Source organism: Rhinolophus sinicus, linkage group LG12 (assembly GCF_036562045.2).
Source record: "Rhinolophus sinicus isolate RSC01 linkage group LG12, ASM3656204v1, whole genome shotgun sequence".
In the NCBI taxonomy this organism is placed as follows: Eukaryota; Metazoa; Chordata; class Mammalia; order Chiroptera; family Rhinolophidae; genus Rhinolophus; species Rhinolophus sinicus.
The window spans coordinates 16,950,033-16,977,035 of record NC_133761.1 but is presented as its reverse complement, the minus strand read 5'-3'; the positions used below and the strand labels follow the sequence as shown (position 1 = coordinate 16,977,035).

At 40.7% G+C, this 27,003-nt stretch overlaps 1 protein-coding gene across 1 annotated transcript in view; it reads left to right on the top strand.

Annotated features, from left to right (window-relative positions):
- Positions 1-19,366, top strand: part of SLC30A8 (solute carrier family 30 member 8) — a 34,704-nt gene extending 15,338 nt beyond the window's left edge. Inside the window, exons 3-8 of the mRNA XM_019713162.2 lie at positions 4,124-4,270; positions 6,277-6,430; positions 10,031-10,181; positions 11,864-11,969; positions 17,065-17,199; positions 18,545-19,366. Coding sequence (XP_019568721.2) covers positions 4,124-4,270; positions 6,277-6,430; positions 10,031-10,181; positions 11,864-11,969; positions 17,065-17,199; positions 18,545-18,690 — 839 coding nt within the window. The 3' untranslated portion in view covers positions 18,691-19,366. The remainder of the gene's footprint in view (positions 1-4,123; positions 4,271-6,276; positions 6,431-10,030; positions 10,182-11,863; positions 11,970-17,064; positions 17,200-18,544) is intronic.
- The last annotated feature ends 7,637 nt before the right edge of the window (positions 19,367-27,003 follow it).

Below are 27,003 nucleotides of genomic sequence, written 5' to 3'. Positions count from 1 at the left end.
GACTCCAACCCACAGCTCACCTCCCCCCTAAAGCCATTTTTGACCATGTTGGAGAAAGCAATTATTATTCTTAGATCACTTCTGCAGGATTCGGGATTTGAGCAAGGCTTTGGGGGATAGGTAGAAATTGAGAGGTGGCTTTAAGATGAGAAGGGCCTTTAAGATGGAGGGGGCTGAATGAGAAACACTGATTATTATTGTGGTCCAGGATGTAGGCAACATATCTCGAAACGTCTTCAACAGGACAGGACATGCGTACTTGTAGGAAGCAATTTAAATGAGTCTGATGTGTCGCCGTATTTGGGTGCCACTGTAGGTAGTGGATGCCACTGCTTATTCAGCAAGCTTTCTCCTACTCATTGCGCTGGTTACAGTTCTGGCCCTCCTGGCCCACATACCTCATGCTCATTGGCAGCTGTAAGATGCCAGGCTGGATTCATCAGTGTCTCTGGGATTTTATATAGGGAGGCGGGGGGGAAAATCTCATTTTCCTCTACAAATACTATGCTGAAATGACATGAGCCTGGAGCTTCCCGAGGCCCACTTTTCTTGTTGAGAGGGAGGATGTCTGTCTTCAGTAGGACAACAAAAAACAATGCAGAGAGAGCAGAGCCCTAACAATATTTTTTGAACCTTAGGACTAGGCTGTACCTGATCCAGTCCTACCCAGATTTGTCCTCGGTTATTTGAGCCAATAAATGATCGTTTTGTTGTTGTGGTTATCGAAGCTGGTTTGTTAGGCAGTTATACCTTACAAATGAAAGAATCTATGTGAGGCAGTGGTGTGGGGTAAAACATGGTCAGCAGGGAATAAAAGAAGAATGGTAGTTGCGGGGGTCCAAGAAGGACCATGAGGCCTGGCTAGGGAATCAGAATTCATGCTGCAGGACTTGGGGAGTGACTGACATTTAGAACAGAGGAGATCCAGGTCGTAGAGCTGTGTTTAGAGAGTGCAGAACACAGTGGAGGAAGGAATGAAAGAAGTCTATATATATCAATGTGTCCACTGTGAATGGGCCTTTGTAGACTCTATCCCTGATAACCCGGGACTCTTTCTGACGGCTTGCGAAAATTCCGAATTGTGGAAAGTGACATTGCAGACGTAAACCTGTATCCCACTTTGCAAAGACAGACATACAGACGCAGTGCACTCATAAAAATAAGCTCAACTAGGGCCGTTACTAGAAGAAATTGAGAGTGCTCAGGAAAAGTCATGTTGAGGCAGGACTACTTGGAGTAAAGCAAGGATGGAGGAAGCACCAGGTTGCTAGAAAGAAATGCAGAGCTGGAAACAGGCTGGGGAAGATGGTAAGTATCTCAGAGTAAAAAAAAAAAAAAAAAATATCTCTCAGTACGTAAAAGATACAACTGGGTGGTGTGACAAGCGTGACTGACAAGGGAACTTACTTTTTACTACAGCCAGAGTGTTTCAGCGGCTTAAACCACTTCTAGTTTTTGAGGTTCCTGGTATTAAACATTTTAAGAAATGCCCAAATATGCCTATGCACACTGTGGTATGTTTTAAATACTTGTTAAATAATAATGCCATGAGTTTTTGACAAGTTATATAGGATAGCAATTCTATTCATAAGACAATTAAAGAATTTTTCAAATATAAATTAATAGCATACAATAGTCCAGTAATGGGAACCAAGGCTAATGTTGTCAGATAAACATTTACTTCTTTCAATCCTGTCCATATATGTGTTCTCCACAGAAAACACCATGTGAAATTACCACCAACTCTCTAAATGTGAGGTGAATATGAGACCCCGGCCCAGGGGATCCCCTGATTTCCGACTGTCGTCTTCACCCCACAGGCCCTAAGGAGGGTCCATTTCCAGGACTTAGTCCTTAGCGCTTCTCCAACCTTGTTATAAGTACATTGCTGTCTACATCTTGCCAAGTATTCTAGAAATATGAGGACTACTGCCCCACTTCATGCTTTTATCATAACTTCCTTTGGCTATTACTGTTGTGTCTTCACCTCTAATTTCTCCTCCCCCCAAGTCAGCCTCCATATTGCCAGCAAAGATCTCTCTCTTAAATACAGATCTGAACACGGCGCAACCTTGCCTCAAAATCATAAGTAGATCCCCTTATCTTCTAGGATAACCTCCACATTCTTTAGCATGACATACAATGCCCCACACAAAGATCCCACACCCCCCTTTCCTGGCTCATGTCCCCTTTATTCCTCCAACACTCCCTACCTCCTGCTTCTCCACAAAAGTGCCACGTTCTTTCATTTCTCTCTGTTCTTGTGCCTGCTCTCAGGTCTTCCTGAAAAACCCTTTTCTCCTAGCTAATTCTTAGCCTCTCCTGGGAAAAGTTCCTTAGTGCCCCCAATGAGAGTGATTTTCTAATCCCCTAGCCCATTACACACGTCCTCAGTATGGTGTTCAACAATGAGATCACTGAAGAGAGGGGCTGTGATCTGTTTAACTCTGTTTATCTTTGTATAGTCTATCCCTGTACCGTGCACAGTAAGGGCTCCATAAATAGTGGCTGGAAGATTGAATTAATTGTCAGCAATACCCCATGGGTTCAGAAGCAAATGGAAGTTCAGTTGCAGACTACCTCCCTCCCCCACACAGTTTGCTCCATAATCACTCCACATGATTACCCAGTCTTCTGGGGGGTTCTAAGTAGATCTGATGGTTGCAAAATGGTTCAAGGTTCCCAGACCTCCATATTAATATGCCGCTTCCAAAGCAAGCCCTCTTCCTCTCTCAGTTGTCCCCTGACTCAGCTGAGCTTGTTGAAGAAACCCTGAAAGACTTCATTTCCTTGCCTGAGGCTACGATTTTAGCCCAGCACATAGAATCATCACCATTATTCATTGCTGAGATTGTGGCACGCTGCTTATCTGCATGCAGTCATTTTCCAGGCAAGAAATAATGCATTATTAACACAGCTTAATTATCAGGCCCCAGTTTGGCAGATAGAGCAACATCAGAGGGTAATTGGAAGGAGAGCTGATTTGTTAGCAAAATGTTACTTTTTGGCTAATGAATCATTCTGATTTTTGCACTGACAGCTTAGTAACAAGCTTGAAGACTACTTTGCTTCAGACCATTAAACTTTGACAAACCAGTTATTAACTACAGCTAGAGCCAGCAGTCTGTGGGGATTATTGCAATTACGAGCTACAGCCGTAAATTTTTGTAATCATTAGTCGACAAGGTGAGTCTGCTGATGGAAAGGCTGATGACTGACAGTCTCCATGGCTTTTTAACACAGAAGGCAATAAACAGCTGCTGGGAGGACGTATCAGTCAGCGAAAGCTCTGCGCTGGGAAGATGTAGTGAGAGCAATAAAGGTTATTGCTCTCAGGCAATAAGCCCTGTTCAAGAAGGAAATGACAGAGTTTTCCTTTGACTTCAATTTTGGAGGGGAGGCTGGAGGTCTTTTCTCAAAGGAGAACTAGAGGGAAATAGAGGGAGCCCAGCAAAGGGAGAGACAAGTCAGGCCGAGCTCCATGGCTTGAGCTCTCTTCTTATGCTGGCATGATTGGATTATTGTTGCACTCGGGAACCCCATTGGGAGGTGCCTGCTCCTTCCCCTTCCTGCTCCCCACTATTCATAATAGGGATCTCAAACTCAGGTGGAGAGTATATACATTAGGAGAGCAGAAGGAAGAGGTAAAGACTATGGGAAAAGTACAAGCAAAAAAAAAAAGAATAAATAAAAGCCCATCAGTGGGCCAGGTTGTCATCTGGTTTACAGACAAAAGTCCAGGTCCTCAGTTTGAGCGTGAGTCCCTTTGAATTTGGCTGCACCCCTCCAGCCTCATCTTTTTGTATCGCCCTTTTTGAGTCCTTATGCCCCTGTCACACGGGGATATTCTCCAAGTGTGCCCACACTTTCCCATCTCAGTACCTGTGCTCCCCTAGGAATAGCCTTGCCTCAAAATTCATTTCCAGCTGTTCAAATCCTACCCACTCTCTGGGTCTCAGTTTCTCTACCTGTCAAATTGGGAAGAAGAAGTGGATGACATCCAGATTAATTTCTCTTCTAAAGCTCTGTGCGCCTGTGGTGTTTTCACCACCTCTTGTTAGTGTGCATGTGAACCTAGTTGCCCTGGGGCCCTAACATGAGCAAAATTCCACCCCCCCCATAGGTGGCCACATTGCTGGAAGTCTTGCTGTCGTCACAGATGCTGCCCACCTCCTAACTGACCTGACCAGTTTCCTGCTCAGCCTCTTCTCTTTGTGGTTGTCTTCTAAGCCCCCGTCCAAGCGGCTGACATTTGGATGGCATCGAGCAGGTACAGTTTATGGATTGAGTATTCGTGGCACAGTAGTGCCTTGGAGTCCAATCAAGGAGAGAAACGAAAGGGACAAAGCAAAGCTTTGTTCAAAGGTCCCTCAAATGCATATCTCTCTGGTGCACGGGATAAAACAGACGTGGATGTGGGAACGTGTTCCCAACGTTAATTCAGCGAAAAGCCAGGTTAATCATGCTTCCTCCACTCCAATGGGACAACAGGAACTCATGTATCACTTTGGCAACCACCCCAGCCCAACGGTCTCAGCGTGTGGTGACAGCCATGATATTACGTATTCACTCAGTTACTCTGCATCGGAGAGAATATGGGATAAATCTCCTACCATTTTGCAAAGTAAGGCACAAGAAAGCTGCAGAGGTGGAAGAACTTCTTACTGGGGAGTCAGGATTAGAAAGTGAAGGAGAACTGCAGGCAGAACAGGGGTGGTTAACGTGCTAACACGGCCATGCGTCACTGAAAAGTGCCGCTAGACAGACCCCACTTCGTAGACTGACAACCGCAGGGCTGTGGTTTTTCAAGCTTAGAATGACAGGAAGTTCTCATTTGATACCAATTTGTCATCGTGGGTGGTTTGAACCGCCTTTCCTTTAACGTTCAGCGAGATAGAAATAAGGCGATGAACTTCAATAAAAAGAGCTTGTGACAATGGGATCTGAAGATGCTTTTGCAGTCCCTTAACAGAGCTATACTTGGAAAACAAGTACTTTGGGCTGAGCAGCTGTCCTTCGTCTATGTAAATTATTCCTTGTACTCGACCCTTTCTGATACTGTTGGTCAAAGCTGTTTTGTAAATGCAGGATGTTTTGTAAACACAGAATTTAGAATACTGCTTTGTACTTTCTCATCCTGGACTCATGACCACTGCCATGCTAGAAGACCGGTGCTGTCCAATAGAACTCTGCTTCAAGGGAGATGCTCTATAGTACAGAGTAGAATGTCGCTATGGACACTTTCAATGCGGCTAATGCTACTGAACAACCAACGTTTTAATTTTACTTAATTTAAATTTAAATAGCCACATGTGATTGATGGCTACTCTATTAGGCAACTCCACTATAGATATAGAGGTGGAAATCAACTAGCGCATCCAATATGTAATTTCATGGATAACCTTGTTTAGGACGAAGCTATGTAAATGACTGAAGTCTGAGAAATGATGTGACATTGCTCTACTTCAAAGGGGTCAACATTAGGGAATGTGCCCAACCATTGACTCACAGAATGTTTCTAGACCCTTGTAGGTTTTTAGAATCCATTTACAAGGTTGAGTTACAGATCAGGGTGAGATATTAAGGAACTCCTGCGTAAGCAGAAGTACTTTACTCAGCAGGCAGATTGAACACTACCTTATCTTTAAATATTAATGTAAAGGTTTTCATTCTGATGCTTCTTTTCCTTAGTGTTGCTCTTAAAAATGCAGTTAGAGTGTTGATCTACCTCTGAGTTTTTCTCTGTGTTTATGGTATGTTGGGTTAGCAAATGAAACTCATTTTTCATCAAGTACCCTCTGAAGCCTTCCCTTTTGACTATTTTAATCCACAGAAGGTGCTCGTACTAGCAAGTTGTAAACGTTTTATGGCGAAATTAAGTTTCTAAATACCTTTTACTCTTTGTGTCTCATTATTTCATCTCCTAATAAGTTTCAATCACTTTAGCACCTGCTTAAGTCAAAATCCCCAAGGAAAACAGCAAGGGTAGGCAGCAATTAACATGCTTTAAAAATTTGCTGGAAATTACTGAGTAACCTGGGGCATAATGAACTCAGATGCTGGTGTTTCATGAATGCAACATCAAAGTCCCTCATCTTAGAGCTAAAATCCATCCAAACGTTTGCTTTGTGAATCACGAAGTGAACTAGTTTGAAAGGTTGAAGCCTCTTTTTTTTTAGATGGGTGGGGAAGGGACATTAATATCTTAATTCTTGAGGAGGTTAAGGTGATTTACGAATTCTTTGTGTATGGCTGTCTGTGTGCTTGAATCCTTAGAGATCCTTGGTGGCCTGCTGTCCATCCTATGTGTCTGGGTGGTGACTGGTGTGTTGGTATACCTGGCGTGTGGGCGCCTGCTGTACCCCGATTACCAGATCCAGACGACCATCATGATCATCGTTTCGGGCTGTGCAGTGGCAGCCAATATTATGTAAGTCCCACACGTTCACTATGGAGCTGATCTCTTATTCTGTCTGGACATAGAGATGTTCATTGCTGTTGTTGTTGTTTTTATGTAATTCCTCCACTTGTAAGGATGGTAGAGACCTCACAGTGTGTTCAAATGGCCCTAACACTGAAAATAAGGCTGGTTGTGCTAGTGTAAAGTAAACAGTGCTTTAATATCAGCTTCTAATTGCTGCCAGTTTGAATGCTTTCTATGTGCCCAAGGTTGTGCTAAGGTCGTGTGAGCTACAGTATCAAGCTGAATGCTCACAACACCCCTGCTTTACAGGTTAGGAAACTGGAGCTCAGTGAGGTTAAATAAATTGACAGTGAGGTAGTGTACAGGCAGGATTTGAATCCAGACCCACCGGACTCAGAATCGAGCTGCTCGCCATTCTGCTCTCTCATGCACAGGATGGTGCCACATGAGATGTGACTTACTCCTACTCAGTTTTTATTACATGAACACACTATGGGTTCCCAGAGAGATGGGTTGGAAAGCATCTTAAATTTTACTTCTGTCCTCTTTCGACTTTTCAATTCTCTTTTGCAACATCGCCATAAAATGGTCATTGGTTTCATATATTTTAATAGAATAACAGGGAATTTATTTCTCTCAAAAGCATTCTTTCTTATTTTTGCATCATTCTAACTGCATGAAAAGTCTTCCTGTGTTAGCTAAACTCTCTCTTAATTTTCTGCCTGTTGGTCCATTCTCTCGTCCATGCAGTCTAAACTCATTCTCATGGAACATGTCATCATGTCCTACTGGACGTGTGACCATGGCCATATTGGTCTGCTCTTCCCCAAATGAACCACTTGATTGCTCATGACAATGGGGTTTTCTGGCCAGGGCCCTTGATCCTTTGGGTTAATTTGCTCCTTCCTATTTGATAGTCTAATTCTGGGCAACCCTACTTAAAACTGTATCATCTATATCTATCTGTGTATCTATGTATCTATGTGTCTATCATCTATCTATCCATCCATCCATCCATCCATCCATCCATCCATCTATCAATCATCTACCTATGTACCAACCTATCATCTGTGATAGACAGAATATGGCCCCTCAAAGATTTCCACATTCTAATCCTTGGAACTTCTGAATATGTTAATTTACATGGTAAAAAGAACTATGGGAATGTGGTTAAGAATGGATTTTGAGATTAGGAAATTATCCTGGATTATCTACATAGGTTCGGTGCAACCACAAAGGTCCTTATAAAAGGGAAGCACAGGGTTAGAGAAAAGATACTGCATTGCTGGCTTTGAAAGGGGCTTGGAGCCAAGGAATGTAAGTGACCTCTAGAAGCTGGAAAAGATAAGAAAATGAATTCTCTGCTAGAGCCTCCAGTAGGAATGAAGTCTTGCACACCCCTATATACACTTATATTGTTGTAAGTCACTAAGGCTTTGTGGTAATTTCTTGCAGCAGCAATAGGACACTTATCCGCTATCTACGTATCATCTATCTGTCTATCTTGCAATGCAACGTGATACACACTACACAGTAGGCTTATACATGAAAATGAAGGAGACAGTGATAGCAGAATGGCATTTAAGCTGGTTTTTTTTTTGTTGTTGTTTGTTTGTTTGTTTGTTTTTTTAAGAGAGGGCACAAAGGAATCTCTCGAATTAGAGGAGAATCTGAGTATGCACACCTTGAAGACACTCCTCGGGTCACTCTGATCCTTTCACCTTGTGCCTGCCTCCGTTCCTCACACCTTAGTTTGCAAACTATTGCTCAAAATTGTCTGCGCTAAACAATTAGCAGAGTGGTATTTCATCTACTGTCACTGATGAGGTCCCTATTTCCACCCAGTTATCTTGAAAACGCATTTCACACTGACCCTGGGGGCATCGATGCTAATCTATCACCACTAGGAGACAAGCTGAGCACATGTCCTGCTGACTGGGGGTCAACAGTGTCGTCTTTGCATGAGGAGAACGATATGTACACAAGGCAGCAGGAAAAATAAAAATATTAATAATTTCTAGAGAGTCATACGCGTATATCCCATGAGTTGTATCAATACTACATGAAGATAAAGGATCCACCCAGCTAACTACCACACACGTCTGGACCCTTGATGATTGAGTATGACTTTCTAAGTAGATATCATCCACATTTTCTTTTTTGCTAACTGCTTTTGAACTTTGACTTTAATTTGCATGTGCTTAGAAAGACAAGGGAACTGAAAAGTGTTGACTTCCCTGTGCAAGTAGGTAGTTACTCATGGGTAGGGATACTGAGTAACTATAACCTTTTCTCCCAGAACTGGGATTATAGGTTTCAAGTGCTGCTAGATGCTGTGTTGTCGGAATATAGAGATATCAAAACCATAATTTGGAAACGAACACATTCCTCGCAGGCCCAAAATCAGGACAGAAAGTTCTAATAGCAGTTGCGAAGGGATTCGAAGATGAGGCTCATTGACAGAGGCTAAGGCGACTGCGTGCTAAATTTTCTCTGCCTGACACATTCCCTCCCCTCCTAGCTTTTTTACCTCCAACATAACCTTTGAAATCCTACCCAATTGCTTTGCTTCTCCAACTCAATCAGACTCCCTATTGTACTTGATGTAAATGGTAATTCCTAATTGAGGGTGAATTTCTGCCCAAACACTGACCATCTAAAAACTGTACATATGTAGTAATCAAATCTTGGTGGATAGCTAAATCTGCTTCGTGGTGGTGACCTGAGATTTATCAGACACTTTAATGAAAATAGATGGGGATACATGATACTAAACAATAATTTTTAAAAACCTTTGTTTGCACAATGTACAAGAAAGGTTTCTAGGCAAAATACCCCTTGTTGGTCGTCAGTAAAAAGGTGCTCATTTTACCTTTGGTCTAATACCTCTTAAAGTTATAGAAAAATAAATCAGGTACATAATTTATAGTGCCTACTATTTATCTCTTTGACTTGGGTAGGAGATATTAAATTTTGCAATGTGTCATATATATATACATTTTTAATACATTAATATAGTTCAGTCTCTCGATAAATAGCTATGCAAATAATAAGCATACCATTGGCCACAAGGAAATTATTCAAATTTCAAATTCTTGTGGAAATGAATACAATTTAGGAAGTAAACGATTAAAAATCCAATCCTGATAAAATTCAGTACTTCTTATTTTGTTTTATCCCTTTTTGCTGCTTTTTGCATTTGAAACCAGTACACTTAATTAAGTTCCCATCAAAGCTCAGCTTTAAGCCTAGCTCAGGGCGTGACATTCAATAGAACCTCAATAAATATTTCCCCTCCCTACTGTCAAACGCTTGGCTTTCACCTAAGAAATGATGCTTTTCAGTTTTAATGTAGAACACAGTAACATTAGGTGAGTGGAAGAGAAAATTGAGGTGAATCTTCATTGTCTATCCTTGTGTGAAAAATTTTAAATTCTATGATACACTTGTATTCAAAATTAGTCCAAAAGAGTACACTGTAAAGCATTAATAGTTCAACGATCTGCCATTTTGGGTAACACATGCTATTGTCAACTCCTCTGTTATGCTGCATAGTTTTTTAAGAGTTAATCTCATGTGTACTGAGAACACTGTTCTCTCTTTCAGGCTAAGTGTGATTTTGCACCAGAGACGCCCTGGCCACAATCACAAAGGAGTGCAAGTTAATGCCAGTGTGAGAGCAGCGTTTGTGCATGCCCTTGGAGATCTATTTCAGAGCATCAGCGTGTTAACCAGTGCACTTATTATCTACTTTAAGGTGAGCATGTTTGAGCTTACTCACAGTCATAGTAATTTTGTCGATTAGGTAGCTGACACCTTCCGAAACTAACTTAAACAAGGGTGGACCACCTACATTTCCCTACACAAACGACTTTGTAAGGTTTAAACAAACAAACATTGGAAGACTGAAACTTTAGACTTTCCAAATTCTTAAGAGCTGTGTGTTTAACTGTAGGGCTGCCAGTCTTTTAAGAAAGTACTTGTAGTTCCTTTTGTCATGGGGTCAAGAAAGACCGCAGTGGAACCATGAATACCTGAAGGTTCTTGGGGTGCAAGCAACAGAAAAGCTGTCTAGCTCCTTTAAGCAAAAAATGAATTTATCGGCTGAAATTTATTGGGTGTACTTTCAGACAGAAATCAAGGTAGAAATAAGGGTGACTTTGGGTATCTGGATTTCAGAAACTATCCAACTTCTGTCCCTAGACACCACACTAAAATGAATGTGACTCAAATAAATTTTTTTTTTTTTTCTGTTCTCGTCACTATGCTGAAGATTTGAATATCGGGGAAAGGGAGTCTAATTGACCTAACGTGGGTCTTGTACCTGCTGCTTGGTTGGGGGAGGGTATAGCATCTGCATGACTCTCCCACCAATATCACCCACAATGGGGGAGAGGTAACTTCTCCTTAAAATGTCAAAGTGTTAATGGAAAGTGGGAATGAATCCTGGGGGGGCCTCCGACCCTAAAGGAATATTCACTACAGATCTCTAAATGGCAACACCGAGATCCACCAGAGGGGGGTTGGGGTGGAGGTAGACGGGTAATGCAGAAGAGCATTCAGCACTGTGTGCATCATGGTGTCCACTTAGCAGGGACTCTACGTTATTTCTACTAAAAAATGAAAAGGTAAATATAAATTACAAAGACATTATCTGAATTCAGTTGTGAGCAAATGCTCACTGAAAGCTCTAAGTTTAAAACAAAATAGTTCAAAATTGTATGGGTTAGTGGAGTTTGAGACCACTCTTGTAAAGGTTAGGTTGATGCCAAGTTTCTTGGAGATAATGAGGCACAGACTTGTGTGGCACAAAACTTCATCAGAGGCAGACGAGCAGGTGTTTCACCATTTAAGCTAAGGGCTTCAATGATGAGAAGTGCAAGCATGAAGCCTCATCCCGTCCTCTTAGGACTGTGCTCTTAGCACTGTATCAAAGATGCCTGCCTCAAGTATGTGTCATACTTGGGAGGGAAAGAAACAAACTACCCCCAGTCTGCCAAGACCAAGCTCCAGCTGTACCTCGGTCACTTGCCACCTCTGAGCGGATACCATGCTTTCTTCTCATCATAATTAAGGCTGAAAAGTCACTGAATATCATGTAAATTAGTGCATATTTTCATCACACACTCTGTATTTCTATTAATTCCAGAGACATTAAATCAGGCCTCTTAAAAAACACTCAAGGATATCTTTCCCTTTCCCTCCTAAATTATGAGGAGAGCTTGTCCTTTACTCTCCCTTCTTCAGTCACTGGTAGTTTAAAGCTTAAAAGAAGGAGTGAGTATTTGGGAAGTCTTGCCTCTGAGTTGGATGTCAAGTGTCAGGAGGGTGAAAGGATGACGGAGAGAGAAAGAAACAGAAACGTTTACTTATTTTATTAATCACACTTTCTGCAAAGGAGGCATACATTCAAGTAACCAAAGTCCTTGTGTTTTCTAGCCAGACTATAAAATGGCCGACCCAATCTGTACATTTGTCTTTTCCATCCTGGTTATGGCCAGCACCATCACTGTCTTAAAGGACTTCTCCATCTTACTGATGGAAGGTAAGAATGATTTTATTATTATTCCTAGGAGCCATGTTTTCTTGTCCCTATAACCACACACACTAAAATGGCCTCAGGCATGCTCCTAGAGAAAATTTAAAATGATAAGGAATTTTCGTAAAACCAAATATGATCATTTTTGGCTTCTATTTTTCCTCCAGCAACTAGTAAATGATATGGCTCAGTGTAAAAACAATATGTACAAACACTAAAGATAGACATGGAGGGAGATATTGCAAAAATATTAGTTTAACCCGAAATATATGGAAAAGACCTATGAAAGACTACATAAATCTATCCTTCAGGCAGCGCTGAAACAATTCTGAAGGACTTGCCTAAAATCCTTGTAAGACTCGGCCAGCAGTTCTGTGGCATCAGAATCTCTTGGAATGTCTGTTACAACACAGATTGCTGGGCCCACCCATATGGTTCCTGAGACAGTAGGTCTGGGGTGGGGCCCAAGACTGAATTTCTAACAAGATGCTGTTACTACTGGTCTGGGACCACACCTTGAGAACCACTCGGCTAGTCTTTTCATGCCAATTAAGAGATTCCTACTGGGAACGGCACAGAGAAAATTAAATCAAGACTAGAGGTGTGCATCGTATCAAACATTTGGATGATGAAAAATACCCAGATATTGGCTGAATTTTTTTTTTTTTTTTTGTCTAGCACATTTTGATCTAAGATAGATGTAGTCTCAGAGTGCAGTTTCTTTAAAACAGCTCACATGTCCTTAGTGTTTACTGCTAAGTACACATTGAAGGGTTTGTTCTCACTGGGCACTATAAGTGTTGACAATAGTGAAACAAAATGGAGTCAAACATCACTGAGTAACAAGCGAATTTCCCCGCTCAGAAGGTGACAATATTTAGTTTGTCAAATCACTGAAGCATCCCTTTCCTTTCCTGGTGGCCAAGTACTGAGCTGCAGCTGTTGTTATTATGAAACTTATTGACTTAAAGGGGGATAAAAGACAAATCAGTGCACAATCTGAGATGACTATATTCCATTTTTTCTATCTCTCAGTATAGATCTTCTCTGGTGACTATCTTTCTTATTTTACTTAAAGAAAGGAGAGCTAATTATTGAAACTCTCAGGTAACTCCTATATGGAAGCTGTTTAATTTTTAAACTAGGTTTTCAAATTAGGTTACCATAAAACTATACATGTTTTTGGTAAAATTTTAAAATAATACAGAAAGGTAGAAAATGAATATTAAAAGTCTCTGCGTTTTTCCAACTTTGAATTCTGAGTCCTATTCATCAGGGGTAACACCTACTAATAAGTTGACATACATGTTGCAAAAAATATCTATGCACTTATATATGTTATATATATATTTATATGTGCATATATATATATATACACATGTATACCACAACATATATTTTATACATATGTCTATATAGATCTACATATATATGTGTGTATATATATATATATATATATATATATATATATATATAGACATATATATATATAGAGAGAGAGAGAGAGTGAGAGAGAGAGTATGTGTATGCATGCATATTTTTATATAAATGGGATGCTGGATTGACACATATTTTGTCCTGCACCTTGCTTTTTCACTTGGAGATCTTTCCATATTAGTATACACATAGAAACACTCCACTCTTTTATATAGCTATGAAATATTCCACTGTATGCATGTACTTGCTTATTGATGGACATTATAAAAAATGTGTAACTACCATTCTTAGATATATATAATTTTAGCACTTGTATTATCTATGGCATAATTCCTAGAAATGATATTGCTATTTCAAAAGTTATATGCATTTTCAAATTTGATAGTTATTGCCATTTCCACCAAAGATACCGTATCAGTTTCTTTCTGGCCAATAGCATATGCCAGTGTCCATTTCCTCACATCTTCACCATCATTGAGTATTATCAAACTGCTTATTCTTTTCTAATCTGATAGGTGAAATATTTTATCTCATTGGTTCCATATGTAATTCTTTAATTATGAATTATGTCGAGTGATTTTTTTTCTATGTCTATTAATCTGGGAAATTATTTTTTAAACACTAATTTGAGTCTTTTCCTGAATGCATTAATATTTTTATAGACTCCCTCAGGGGGAAAATAAAAGGTTTCTAGGATGTGATGGAGCATTGAGGTCAATGGGAGCATACCCTCTTGCTTGTCAACATTATTTCATAGAGTAAGATAAGTAATAGCCGACTTGTGTTCTCCATAAAAGGAAAGAAATGAACGAGGAAAGAGAGACAAAGGGTAATGGGATTATGACTTCATCTCGAGGGTCTTAGATGAATCACAGTGGGTCTTCAAAGGGTCAAATGAAACTCCTCAGAGATGACACACTAGGCATAATAGTTAACTTTAGGTCACAATACCCAGAGGCTAACACTTGCACAACGCTTCATACTCAGAGCATGAACTTCAGATTCTGACATTGTACTTATCTATGTGGTCTTGGCAATGCTTTTTTAAATTAGTTTCAGGTGTATGAAACAATGTAATAGTTAGACATTTATACCCCTCACAAACTGATAGCCCCCTCCCCCAATCTACTACCGCTCTGACATTGTACACAGCCATTATATTTCCACTGTCTCTATTCCTTATGCTGTACTCCACTTCTTATGACTATATAGATATAATTATAGTTGGCATTCATTGTTATTCAGCCTCAGCTTCAGGTGTACACTGCAGTGATCAGGCATCTACACCATCCCTGAAGTAGTGTCCCTAATAAGACAAGTGTCCATCAGATACCCTACAAAATCTTTACGACATTATTGATTACATTCCCCAAACTGTCTTTCATATCCCTGTGGCAATATTGTGGTTACCGATTGTGCTTTCTAATCCCCTCACCTTCTCCTTCATTCCTATGCCTCCTCCCATCTAGCAATCCTTAGGTTTTTCTCTATATCTCTGAGACTGTTTCTGATTCGTTTGTTCATTTATTCTAGTCTTTATATGCTACATATAAGTGAGATCATATGGTATTTGTGTTTCTCTGTCTGACTTATTTCACTTAACATAATGTTCTCTAGGTCCATCCATATCATGGCAATGCGTTTTAACTTCTCTGACTGTAACACTGATAACTAGCTCTTAAAGTTCTTATAAATATTAAAATAAAAGAATCCCTATAAATTAAGTAAAAAGTGCTTAGCACAAAACTTGACTTATGGTAGGTTCTCAATAAACATATGTTATTATTTTTACAATATAACACCCATGACTCATACACATTCTACAGCTAATCTGAGACAAAATCTCCTTTAACTTTTTTCTGGTACCCTGAGCTTTGTGCAGCTCACAGCATAAAAGAATGTGTTGATCAGCTTTTTGTTATCTCCATGAAACAATATGAAGTGGGATTAAACAAAACTCAAATGTACAGAATTTTAAATTAGCCCCAAAGAGGAAATCCCCAAGAGCAAGGTTCTTAAATCCTGAAAAAAGGGGGATTAAGGATGCCCAATTCCTTTAAGTAAATGCTTCAACTCTGCTCATGACAATCATCTGGGAAGCTTTCAAAAAATATTTATGACCAGGCCCCTTATCCAAAGATTCTGATTTAATTGACTGGGGTGGGGATGGCTTTGATGGTTTTGTAACATGTAGCCAAGCCTGAGAACCATTGTAAAGTAGAACCACAGCCCAGTGGCTTGTAAATGTTAGTGCAATGGTTCTCCACCTTTGGCTGTGTGTTAGAATCACCAGTCGAGCTATGAAAATACTGATGCCACGTGTTATCCCCAGAGTCTGACTTAATCTCTCTTGGGTATAACCTGGTCATCAGGATTTCTGAAATCTCCTTCAGTGACACTACTGTGCATCCAAGGTTGACAGCCACTCTGAAAGCATGTAGATTTCAGAGCCTCGTCCATAGACATTTCCTTCAGGAGAACAGGAATGGGGCCGAGACATATTTATTTTTAACAAACACCTCAGGCGCGTGCACGCACACACACACACACACACACACACACACACACACACCTGAAGTAGAGGCTAAAAGGTGGTCATCCTTAGAAATCTCTTCTACATCATTCTCTTTGGATAACTCTCAGTTGATAGGAATTCACTTATTGCATCCAATGGCTTTACCGTTGTTGGCTGGTTGAGTTGATTTAAAAAAAAAATTATTCTATCCAAAAAAAAAAAAAAATTCTGTCCTTTACAATTCTAACAAACCATTGGTTCCTTCTGTAGCTAGCCAAAGCAAGCAACTTCACACTTTCATATCCTCTCATCTTCTATATGACAATCCTTGCAATGTTTGAAAAAAGTGGTCCTACTTCCCTTAGCCTTCTCTTCCACATGCTAGAGACACCCCAGTTCCTCTGGCCTCAAAGCATAGCTGACTGGCTGCCAGACTTCCCACTTCTCTGTGTTCCACACTGTTCCTTTAGAAATCAGAATGACAGTCAAACGACTACATTCTGTGACCCGGACATTAAACCCTAATAACGTAACTAAATTAATGGAAAATTTACAAAAGAAATAATAAGGCGGTAGGTACAATGTTAGGAGCGCCTATTAACACAGTTCACTAAGCGATCTGATGGATAACTAACATCTGTATAGGATTACAGTTTACAAAGGGCAGTTATTTTCTGATTTGCTCCTCAAAGAACTCTGTGGGCTACATATTGTTCGTACCGCCTCTACCTTATTACAAATGTGCTAAGAATCAGAGAAGATCCAAGAGTTGGGTAAGTTTGAAATAATTATAGCCACAACGCTAACCTGGGATTATTTGATACCAAACCCCAGGTCACTTCATTTTGCTTCCTGGGTATATGCAAAGATAATTGGGAAAAGCACAGTTGCTTGCATACTACACCCTGAAAACGAGAAATGGTTACCGTGGTTGATTATTGCGTAGTAAAACCTGCAAACATTTTTCATGAACTTTTGATGGATGGAAAACCCTTTGAAAGAGGTGAATCTGATTTGTAAATGTTTGAAATAACAAACCATAAATGGAAGAGGGCAAGTTTGGGGGAGGACTCTGCACCCCTAATTAGCCATCTTGATGAGCTATATTCAGTTGAATAACAATAGCTCCTGTCCCCTCCCTTTTGTCAGGTGTGCCAAAGAACCTGAACTACAACAGCATGAAAGAGCTCATGTTAGCAGTGGAAGGGGTGGTGTCTGTGCACAGCTTGCACGTCTGGTCTCTAACAATGAACCAAACGATTGTCTCCGTTCACGTTGCTGCAGGTCAGTGAATTTTGTCAATGCCCTGGACAAAATTCAGTCCTTGTTCTGTAAAGTCAGTAATTGCCCTCCTTTTTGTAGAGCTGCCCTTAGTGTCTGGGGCCTGTCAAAACAACTGTAGAGTGTTTTGTATTACCAAGAGCCTTTGAAAACCATCCCCCTTGTCAATGTTGTCATGGCAACAAAGATACTGATGCCATCCCTTGAGGCCAACTGAAGTGGATAGAGAGTAGAACAAAGGGATAAAATGCCACCCAAATTTCAAGACCTTAGACTCTAAAAATTAGGTTTTGCTTGTTTGACTTGGTGCCCAATCAGTTAGTTAAGTAATAGGGATGATTTCAACAATAAATCTTCATTGAATATCTCCTGTGGATAAGAAACTTTGCCTATTGCTGAGGATAGAAAGATGAGGGAGACACAGGTTCCATCCATAAGGTTCTAACAAGCTGAAAAATATGCTAGTAAAAATTAATGGTGTCTTTTTTACTGGATGGTTAGAAATTCTGTAACCGTATGAGATGATTCTTAGGATGTTGGGTTTATTGTAAAAACTACTTTCTCAAGTAGAAGCTGATTTTGTCCATGATATGTCCTAGGGCTGGGAGAGTGGGCAGTGGGAGGTATTTCACCGCCTCAGGAGACAGCTCAGGCCAAGTATGACATGTTAGGCCACTAAAAAAAAACGCCTCAAGAAGTTACTTAGAGACAGGGTACAGGAACACCGGTGACAGTCATTTGAGGATTTTGCTTTCTCAGACACCCTCATCTTCGCTGAGGGGCTCAGATCTGGCTACAGAGAATTCACACCATGCACTACACCAATATTTCACTGCAAATGGAAGAATCTAGTAATCAGGTTACTATGCAGGGAACTTTACAGCCTCATGATACCTTTTGGGATAAGAGAAAAGATGGCAGTGAGGGTTGCTACACTATGAAAAGTCTCGGGGGCTCTAAATGCTTCCTGCTTCCTGTCACTAGCCTTGATATACATTCTGATTAGAAACAAGGGCTATAACCCAGAGATCCCTGGGGACTGCTGAGCAAGGCTATATAAGAAATAACAGTTCTGTCTTGGCTTTTTCCAGGGCTTCTCTCCCCTCTATACTCTGCTCCTAGGAGTGCCCGTCCCCAGAGAGAAAGAACTGTGTGCAGGAAGAGCTCCCATAGTGACAGGCTCTTTGCTGCACTAGAATTTCCCCTGCCTTGTCTGTGTGGATGTGGTTGATGATCAGAGGCAACCTGGTTCCTTCTGAGCATTCTGCCTGGGCCCCACCCCACATGGTACTTAGTTGCCCACGTGTATGCTGTCGGTGCCAGTCTCACTGTGGTTCCTTTTCAACAGCAGCCAGCCGGGACAGCCAGGTCGTTCGGAGAGAGATTGCCGAAGCCCTCAGTAATAGCTTCCCTGTGCACTCACTCACCATTCAGATGGAATCTCCAGCGGAACAGGACCCCGACTGCCTTTTCTGTGAAGACCCCCAGGACTAGTATAGTCACACTGTCAGCTTCCTGAGTGTGACAGGCCACTGCCTGCTACTCTGCAGTTTCTGGAAACTAAGAAATAAGGAACCAAAGGAAGAAGTCTGAGAAAATCATAATACGGTGCAATGCACATTTTAGCCTTCTTTATTTACCTCCATCCACCATGAATCAAGATGCATTTTGATGCATCCATCAATTGGATTCTCAACTCATCAGCAGCTGTACTCAATGATAGGAGTGTGTGTAGAGGTCACTCCTGACTGGGGCTGAAAAAACAGCTGTTTGTAAACACAACACAAATTTCATCGCCCTTCCACACTGCAGCCCAAGGCTGAGTGGGTAAAGATGAACTCAGGAAAGTCTGATCAGGAATCGGTGGCAAAGAAAAGAGTCACAAAATGTCCCCCAAACCTGAGAAGTGAAAATAAAAAGAACTAAGTCAGGGGTGAAAAAGAATCTGGAGGCATCAGACCCCATTAGAACGTGACTTACCGACCAAGATGTACTAGGAGTCGGGGGAGTAACTTTTGACTCTCTGTCCACCAACATCGCTATTCACTACATGGAGACCTGTCCTGTCTCTAGCTTGCATACAAATTATGGTGTCATAACTCTGAAACTATTGAATTATATTTTACTTCTCTGTATAAAGTCATGGACAAATAAAAAATGCTGAAATTAGTGCTTTTTGAGTGTTTTCCGATGGTGTGACCTAATAATAAAAGAAAATGAGGAGGCACAGAGAGGCAGCATACTTATCCCAAGTCACATGGAAAATAATTTAGTCCGGGAATTACAATAAGAACTCCCAGGTCTTGAATAATATTTATGGAGCAGCAGCTACTGCCCAATTATTATGCTGGGCTGTTTAGATAGGGTACCTCATTTCATTCTAAGGATACCTCTGAGAAATTGGAATTAAAACCATCATAGGGTAGATAAAGACATAAGCCTCACAGCGGTTAAATAACTTAGACGATACCATTTGTTTATTATTTCAAAAATATTTTTTGATGCAGCCTGTGGTCTTAGCATCGGTGAACCAAGCTGATCTACCCTTTGCCCTTACAGAGCTCTCTCCCTTTTGTGGGGGAGATAGGCATTACATTAGCAAACACCACCAAGAATGGAATACAAACAGTGACAAGTGATAAAGAAAAAAGAGAGGCTGATTTGGATTGGGTGAGGTTAATGGAGAGCCTCTCGGAAGAAACAGCACCTGAATTGAGACCTGAAAAAAAAAAGTAGGTGATAATAAAATGAACTGTAGGAGGAAGCTGGTTCTTAAAGAAGCAAGATCACGAGTGGACACCCTGAGGAAACAACTGGGTGTGCTTGAGAAACTGAGGAAAACCCTTGTGGCTGGAGGGTACTAAGTGCGGAAATGAGTTCAAGGACATGAAACAGAAGCGATAAGCAAGTCCAAGCAGGAAAGTAGCTGAAACCCAAATCTATGTTATCCAAAATCCCAACTGTGCTTTATCTTTGGACACTTTTATTGTGTGGGCTGTTTATTTTTGACCAAGTGATCTGCATTGACAATCAACCATTATTTCAGAATTACATGCAAAAGATACGTCTAAGTTCTCAAAAGAATGGGTTGAATAAATTGCTGAGTTTAAAACCAAGTGACTGGCAGGGCTTTATTCATGTATTCTATCCTAGGTAGCACTCAACTTGTACCACGTCTACCCAAGAGTCTGGCTAAGGAAAGAGGAAAGCTGAACTACCTGAAATGGTTGTGGGCTGACCTGCCAAAAGACCTTGCCCCAGAGACCTGAGTTATGCCAGTGACAATGGGCATATGAAAGGCAGACAGGAGTGACGTGGTGGAAATAGGGAACTCTGTGGTAGAGGAATGAGAAGCGAATTAGAAGCCATGGTTTCAGTGCCTTTCAGCTTCCTCCCAGATCTGTGAACTTGAACTGTTACTCCGTTTCTCTGAGCCTCAAATTCCTCATCCAAAGACAGGGATTCTGTTTTTGTCCAGGGGTTACTGTTACAATAAAATGAGATCATAAATGTAAAGAATAGTGTTTTTTTTGCACGTATGTGATAAAAGTGAGTGCTCAATAAATGTTCTTTTCAATCCAGCATTTCTCAAGCTTGGTATTATTGACATTTTGGGTCGGGTCATTTGTTGTTGTGGATTGTTGGGCCATGAAGTCTGGAAGTTTGAGATGGCTGCCTTTCGACAAGAAGCCAGCAGGATAAGAAGTAACTACAGGCTGCTGCTTTTATGCCAGGTCCACGTCTGCCCACTTTCCATTTCCTCCATCAAGGGGGCAGGAGAATTTAATGTGATTTGTCTGAGACTAGGACATTCTTTGGGCTCTGTTATACTCCTAGACAGGGTTACTGTATCTTACAACCAGAAACACATGCTCTTATTATTTTTTTTGCTCTTTTTGCCCCTTTGGTAAAAAAAAAAAACTTAGGCAGAGTGTGTCTCCTTGATCCAGGCCCAGGCGTGGTTCTCTCCTTTTATTTTCCAACTCTTCGAAGCACAGAGGTAAGCGGTAAGTTAGGCCAAGGGCTTCTCTGCAGATCTTACCATCCATCTCTACATCTTACTCCTTCTTTGCAAGGGGTGAACTGAATGTGCTGTTCTCAAGATTTAGATTGAAATAGTAGAAAAGAAATGGATAGCTCACTTCCACCTCCAGTCCAAGCAATATTTCACTGGGTTATTGGATCCTGACTCAGATATGAGTGATGTGATATTCTGAGTTGTATTCTGCTATTATTCTTTGTATCGTCATTTCTCTTCTTCACAGGGGAAAGGGGCAGGTGGCAAGGCCAGATTTCCTCATTCTGAGTCCTTGATCATATAATACCATCTAAAATTCAGTCTTTACCTCTAACAAGGAGAAGGAGCCATTTTGGAAGGATATAGTAAGTTCCATTTTGAATATGTTATCTGAGTGTGCAAATGACCATCGGGCAGTTCGAATTTTGGTCATAGACGTTAGAATAGATAACTTCCTTGGATTTTTTTTTTCTAGTTCTGAATTTGGACACATGTATGAATACACAGAGAGGCCTTTTACAACTAATTTTTATTTCCTTGTCACATTTTGGCAATAAATCTCTCCTACTTTTAAATTGCAACCTGTTTATTGCAAAACTTCATGCAGTTACTGTTCAAGAGAAAATCTTTCCACCTACAGGCGTGCTAAAGCACTGGGACCAATGGACAAAGGTGGTTGTAGAAACCCCGAGATCTTCAAGAAGAACCTACAAAACATCTGAGTTGACCCCAGCAAGTTGGTTGGTGACACAGAGAATTTCGATATTTACCTACACAGAGACATAAGGTGGATGAAAGTAATTCATTCGGTACACACGGTTTGTGTGAGCACTGTACTTGGCATTGAGTGATAAAGAGGAAGTAGGCACAGTGAGAGCTTCTAAGCCCCGACTGTAAGTCAATGTCACCTGTGGAGAGTAAATTAAAACAAAAATGTGCAGGTCTACACCCTGGAAATCCTGAGCCAATGGGTCTGGGTTGGAACATGAACTTCTGTATTTTTTTAAACATACCCAGAGATGATTCTAAAGAATAGCCAGAGTCTAGAAGAACCTCATCCAAAGGTGGTCCCCCACTGAGTGGGGGATTCAGACACGTACCCAGATACCTACAACGCCATCTTGAACTGCAAGGTTGCAATGTTGCAGGTGGGGCACATAGGGAGCAAAGAAAAAGTGATGCGGGTGGTAGTGTGGGCATGGCCATTGAGGCTTCATGTCACTGAGGTGACAGCCACGCTGGCCTTTGTATTATACGTGGAGGTTCTCCAGGTGGATAAAGAAAAGGGCATTTTCAATCAAAAGAAGACTATGTGCAAGGCACGCTATGTTCTCCTGTTAGTTTTTAATTTAAAACGCAGAATATATGGGGCAACAGAAACTTTCAACTCTGTGGCTTTTAAAACGATATAATTTGTGCTACTTTAACATTATTAATATTATAGAGAACAGGAGTTATGTCTTCGATGGTTTTTATGTCATTGTCAGCGTCCCACAGGAAACCCAGCAGGCATTAGTAATTGTTAAGGCAATGGCTCCGGGGCAAGATGGGGGCCTTGTCATTATTTTTCATTTGCATTTGTATTTTTCTGAAATTCTGAGGGCCAAAACAACATTGACTTTGACGGAGGAGGTCACATCTGTGCTATCTCTGAGAATCAATCAGCGCTGTTGAAATAGCTACTTAGCATTCTGCTGACAGCTCGCCCTGCTCGGTGGAGACAAATAGACTTGTCCGCCACCTCCATAAGCGCGCTGAGGCAACCAGAATTAGAGCCACTCAGGTTCCTAATGTGTCCTGCCTCGGGTGGCTCTCAAAATGGAAAGGACAGCCCACACCAAATCATTTTCTTTTGTCCCAAGGGCCACTGAATAGTTTTGCTTTCCACATTTTGCGCAGGACAGAACCCTTAAGACCAGATGACCTGGAAAACACATATGTTCTAGTGTAATTGTTCGCTCCGCTTTCTGTTTGAAATCATGTTTATCTTTCATTTCATGTCAGAAACACACTGGATGCCAGGTAATCATGAGGGAGGGGCAGTTGCCGGTCAACCAAAGGAATTGCCCCCAAGCTCCATGTCTGCTATTTCCCTGACATTCTACTTCTTTAGTTAGCTAGACTGAAAACTCTGGAAGCTAGATGTTTTGGTGACAAAACGCAAAACAATCTGCAGCAAGGATTTTAGATTTTAAGGATTTAGGGTGAAAGAGCAGCTGCCACCAAGGGACTTTATATGCCAGGCATCAGTTTGGAAGGTCGGCTTCTCCCGTTGCCCATCCTTGGTATGGTCAGAGCCCCAGGCTATGGAATTTACTGGAAGAGTGCAGAATTCTTTACTTTGTGGCACTGTATTGTCTCCAGCTATCAGAACATTAATGATCTTTCATGTCTTTCAAAGCAACACGCTTTACTCTTCAGAGCACCGAAATCAACCAACTTGACCACCAACCTCCATCCTTAATGCCCTTCCCTGTCATCCAGCACCCAGTCAGCATTTGTCTCGGGCTCTCTGGGGACGTTAGGGCCCATAAAAGGAATTTATGTGTTCCATATGTTTGGTTACAGATGTGAAATGGGAATGTTGAAGGACATGAAGGAAAGAATATGTATACTTTGGACATCAGTTCAGTAGTTTGATTGCCTGAGTTTGAATCTTAGCTCTTCATTTTATTAGCTCTGCGACCTCGAGCTAGTTACTTAAATGCACTGTCCCTCTGTTTCCTGATCAGTAAAACCTCCCTATTCAGATGTATGAGAAATGAATACATTAGGACACTTGAAGAGGTTGGACTTATGCATAGCATGTAGTTAGCACTCAGTAAATATGAACTCTTATATATTGTTATAAACAGAGTGTGTATGTATGTGTGTGCAAACACAGAGATTTATATCATCCCAACATTTAAAAGGTTTTGAATCATCAACATAACTCTGATAAGAGAGTGACAGAATTATCGGTGAGAATTAAACAACCCTTTCTCTCACATGGAGGTTTAATGAAATGAAGGCAATTGTTTGAAAGAGCGTTACCTAGTGACAGAGTCATGAATTCATTAAAATAGTTGGTCTCTTTCTGACACTCTCTGAAAACTTCTCCTTTTTCCTCTGAAGTAAAAGCTGAATTAGTCCCTCAAAGTACATCTATTATCAAAGTATAACTGTCCAGTTCAATGAAGGTAGAATCTCAGACCTCCCAGAACTCTTACCCTGTTTCTGTGAAACATCTCTTCCTGGTTTCTCTCCTCTCTCCCCACCCTTACCTCTCTACCTCCCCCCCTCTTCCCCCTGCTCATATGTAGACACAACTTACTTTCCTTCTTCTGGTCTCTAAATTGTCCTTGGCATATCTGGGTCATTTACTTACCTGTTAAATTTTACAAGCCAACAAAGGCCTTTAGCACTCTAGTGTCAAAAAAAAAGTGCTTCTAGGCATAAACATTTTATAGATTCTTGGAGAATGTTGCTCTCCAGCTCCATCCCCTTGCAATGAAACATGAGTCAGACAACTCCACTGCAAAGAGACAAGCCTCATTTTCCACTAGTAGCTTTAAAGCACCTTCAGAAAATGATTTTCTCAGCTCATCTCCCTGCATTCCTGTTTTGGGTTCACAGGACAATCTGTTTAAATGACTAATTACAAAAATCATTAAAGGCACCAAGCAAATGTTGTCTTTGAATGCCCACCTCCGAAGTTTTACAAGTCCTGCTTGCCATGACAGTGATGAAACCACTTAATAGTCCAGCACAGGAGGATGTTAAGGGGAAAAAAAAGATGACCATATGTGGTTCAGTTTCCTGACTTTCAGATTTCACACTTAACGTTTGTCATTCTGTTACTAGGCACCTGTTTTAATTATTTTAAACATGTTAAAGTGTGTTGTTTAAAACAAAATCAGGAAAAAGAGAGAGTCTGGGGTAAGTCATCATCTTACCACTAAAATCATGGTAGAAAATGTTTCTCGTAACACCAATCAGGACTGGAACCAGAATACACTCCTTCACTCTCAATCTTTTCGTGGAGGGAAGGACCCATTTGGGGAGCAGGTTGGATTAAGAGAAATCGAAGGTGATCTAAGAATCAGGAGCACTTCTGAATTCACCCTGGTCACTGGTATGAAACCCCAGTAGGGGAAGAGGGTGGTGGTCAAAGGCAGAGGTAGCCCTTGATGGTTGTAAAAAGCAAATTTGTGCTTCTTCAACCATAAAGGCCAGGAAGTGATGAGAGATGTCAAGCTGAATTGTACCCCTTCCAGGTGTGTCAGTCAAGCCCTGGGAGACATTGTATCAATATCATTGCCCTATCTTTCCTTTCTTCAAAGGGGTAACCATTTGCTAAAGACATAATTGTCCTCTTTGCAGCCATTAAAACCATGTGGTTTTTGTTTACAGTCCAATGCTACCATCAAATGTTATTTCCCTAGTCTGTAGAGTTGAGGAGTGTTTGGGGATATTCCAGAAGAAGAAAGGGCACCACCTGCACTGAAGATATTGTAAACCATGTTGAGTTACCCTGTACATAGAATCAGGATCAGCTATGCCTTTGGGGTCTTGTTTGAAGTTGAACTGCATTCTTCAAATACGGATCAGTAGGAACGTAATAAACAAATGCCCTGTTCCTTTTCCATCCCTTCCCCTATTTTTTTCAGAGATGAATAGGGCACTTTCTTTGGCATATATATGGGCTTTATTAACAAGAATTTCTTTCACTGTCCCATTCTCCACTTCAAATTTTTCTCTGACATGGCAGAAGTCCACAATCAGAAAAATCCGAGTATCCTATATTGACATTTTATTAGAGCAATACTTCCTATGAATAATTAATGGCCCAGAAAGATGAATCCAATTTTTCTGGCTTCCACTTTCTCGTACAGTTCAGCACCTTGTATGAATGTCGATGGGAAAAGGACAGTTCAGATTTCCCCAGCTCAGTAAGCTCCGAATTACTAAACAAGAAGCAGACCCTCTTTCCATTCAACCTCCAGTTGTTTATAAACGTAAAACCAAGGAGAAGATTTTCTAGGATCTTAGAATAGATCATATTTAATGACAACTAAAGAAAAGACTCTAAGAGAGGCGTTAGATCAAGCACATCTAATGAGGACGTGCCCTTATTTTTCTTCTTCTTTTCCTCCTTCCTCTTATCATCATCATTATTATTTTGATAGCTTTAAATACTCTAGAAATTACCACTTACATCCCAAATATGGAGGGTGTTTTACCTGAGTATAAAAATTTGCACAATAGGAGAGATACTTCAATATATAGATTTTTGAAGAAAATCTCTAATCCTCTATCCTGGGATTTTCCACTAATTCATTAATTCATGTAATTCATTTTCAACTCATTTTTAAAATATTTATTAATCAACTACATGCCACACACAGAGTCAGGGAATATGGTACTGCTTTAGTTATGTTTATGTTACTCTATAAGACTTTTATTTATAACAGGATTAAGAAATGTCTGAATAACAAAATGCTGGAGGTCCTAAAAAAAATCCTAATACTCATATACTAGGCATCGCTTCTCGGCCTTTTGGCTAAGACCAAGTGTCATATACTAGGCAATAACTCTGAGAAGTAAGCACACCTGCATTGCTTCTCCCTTTAAAAATATATTTCATAAAGGTATTGCTTAGGTGCAATCAAATCATGAACTTAGTCACATTTCCTTATGAAATTTTACTGATTGTTCCAGAACCTGGAGTATTTCACTTTACTTCTTTCTCCAATTACTGGGACTCAAGTGCCTCTCATGTATAAGAACAAATACTGGCCGATGACTTG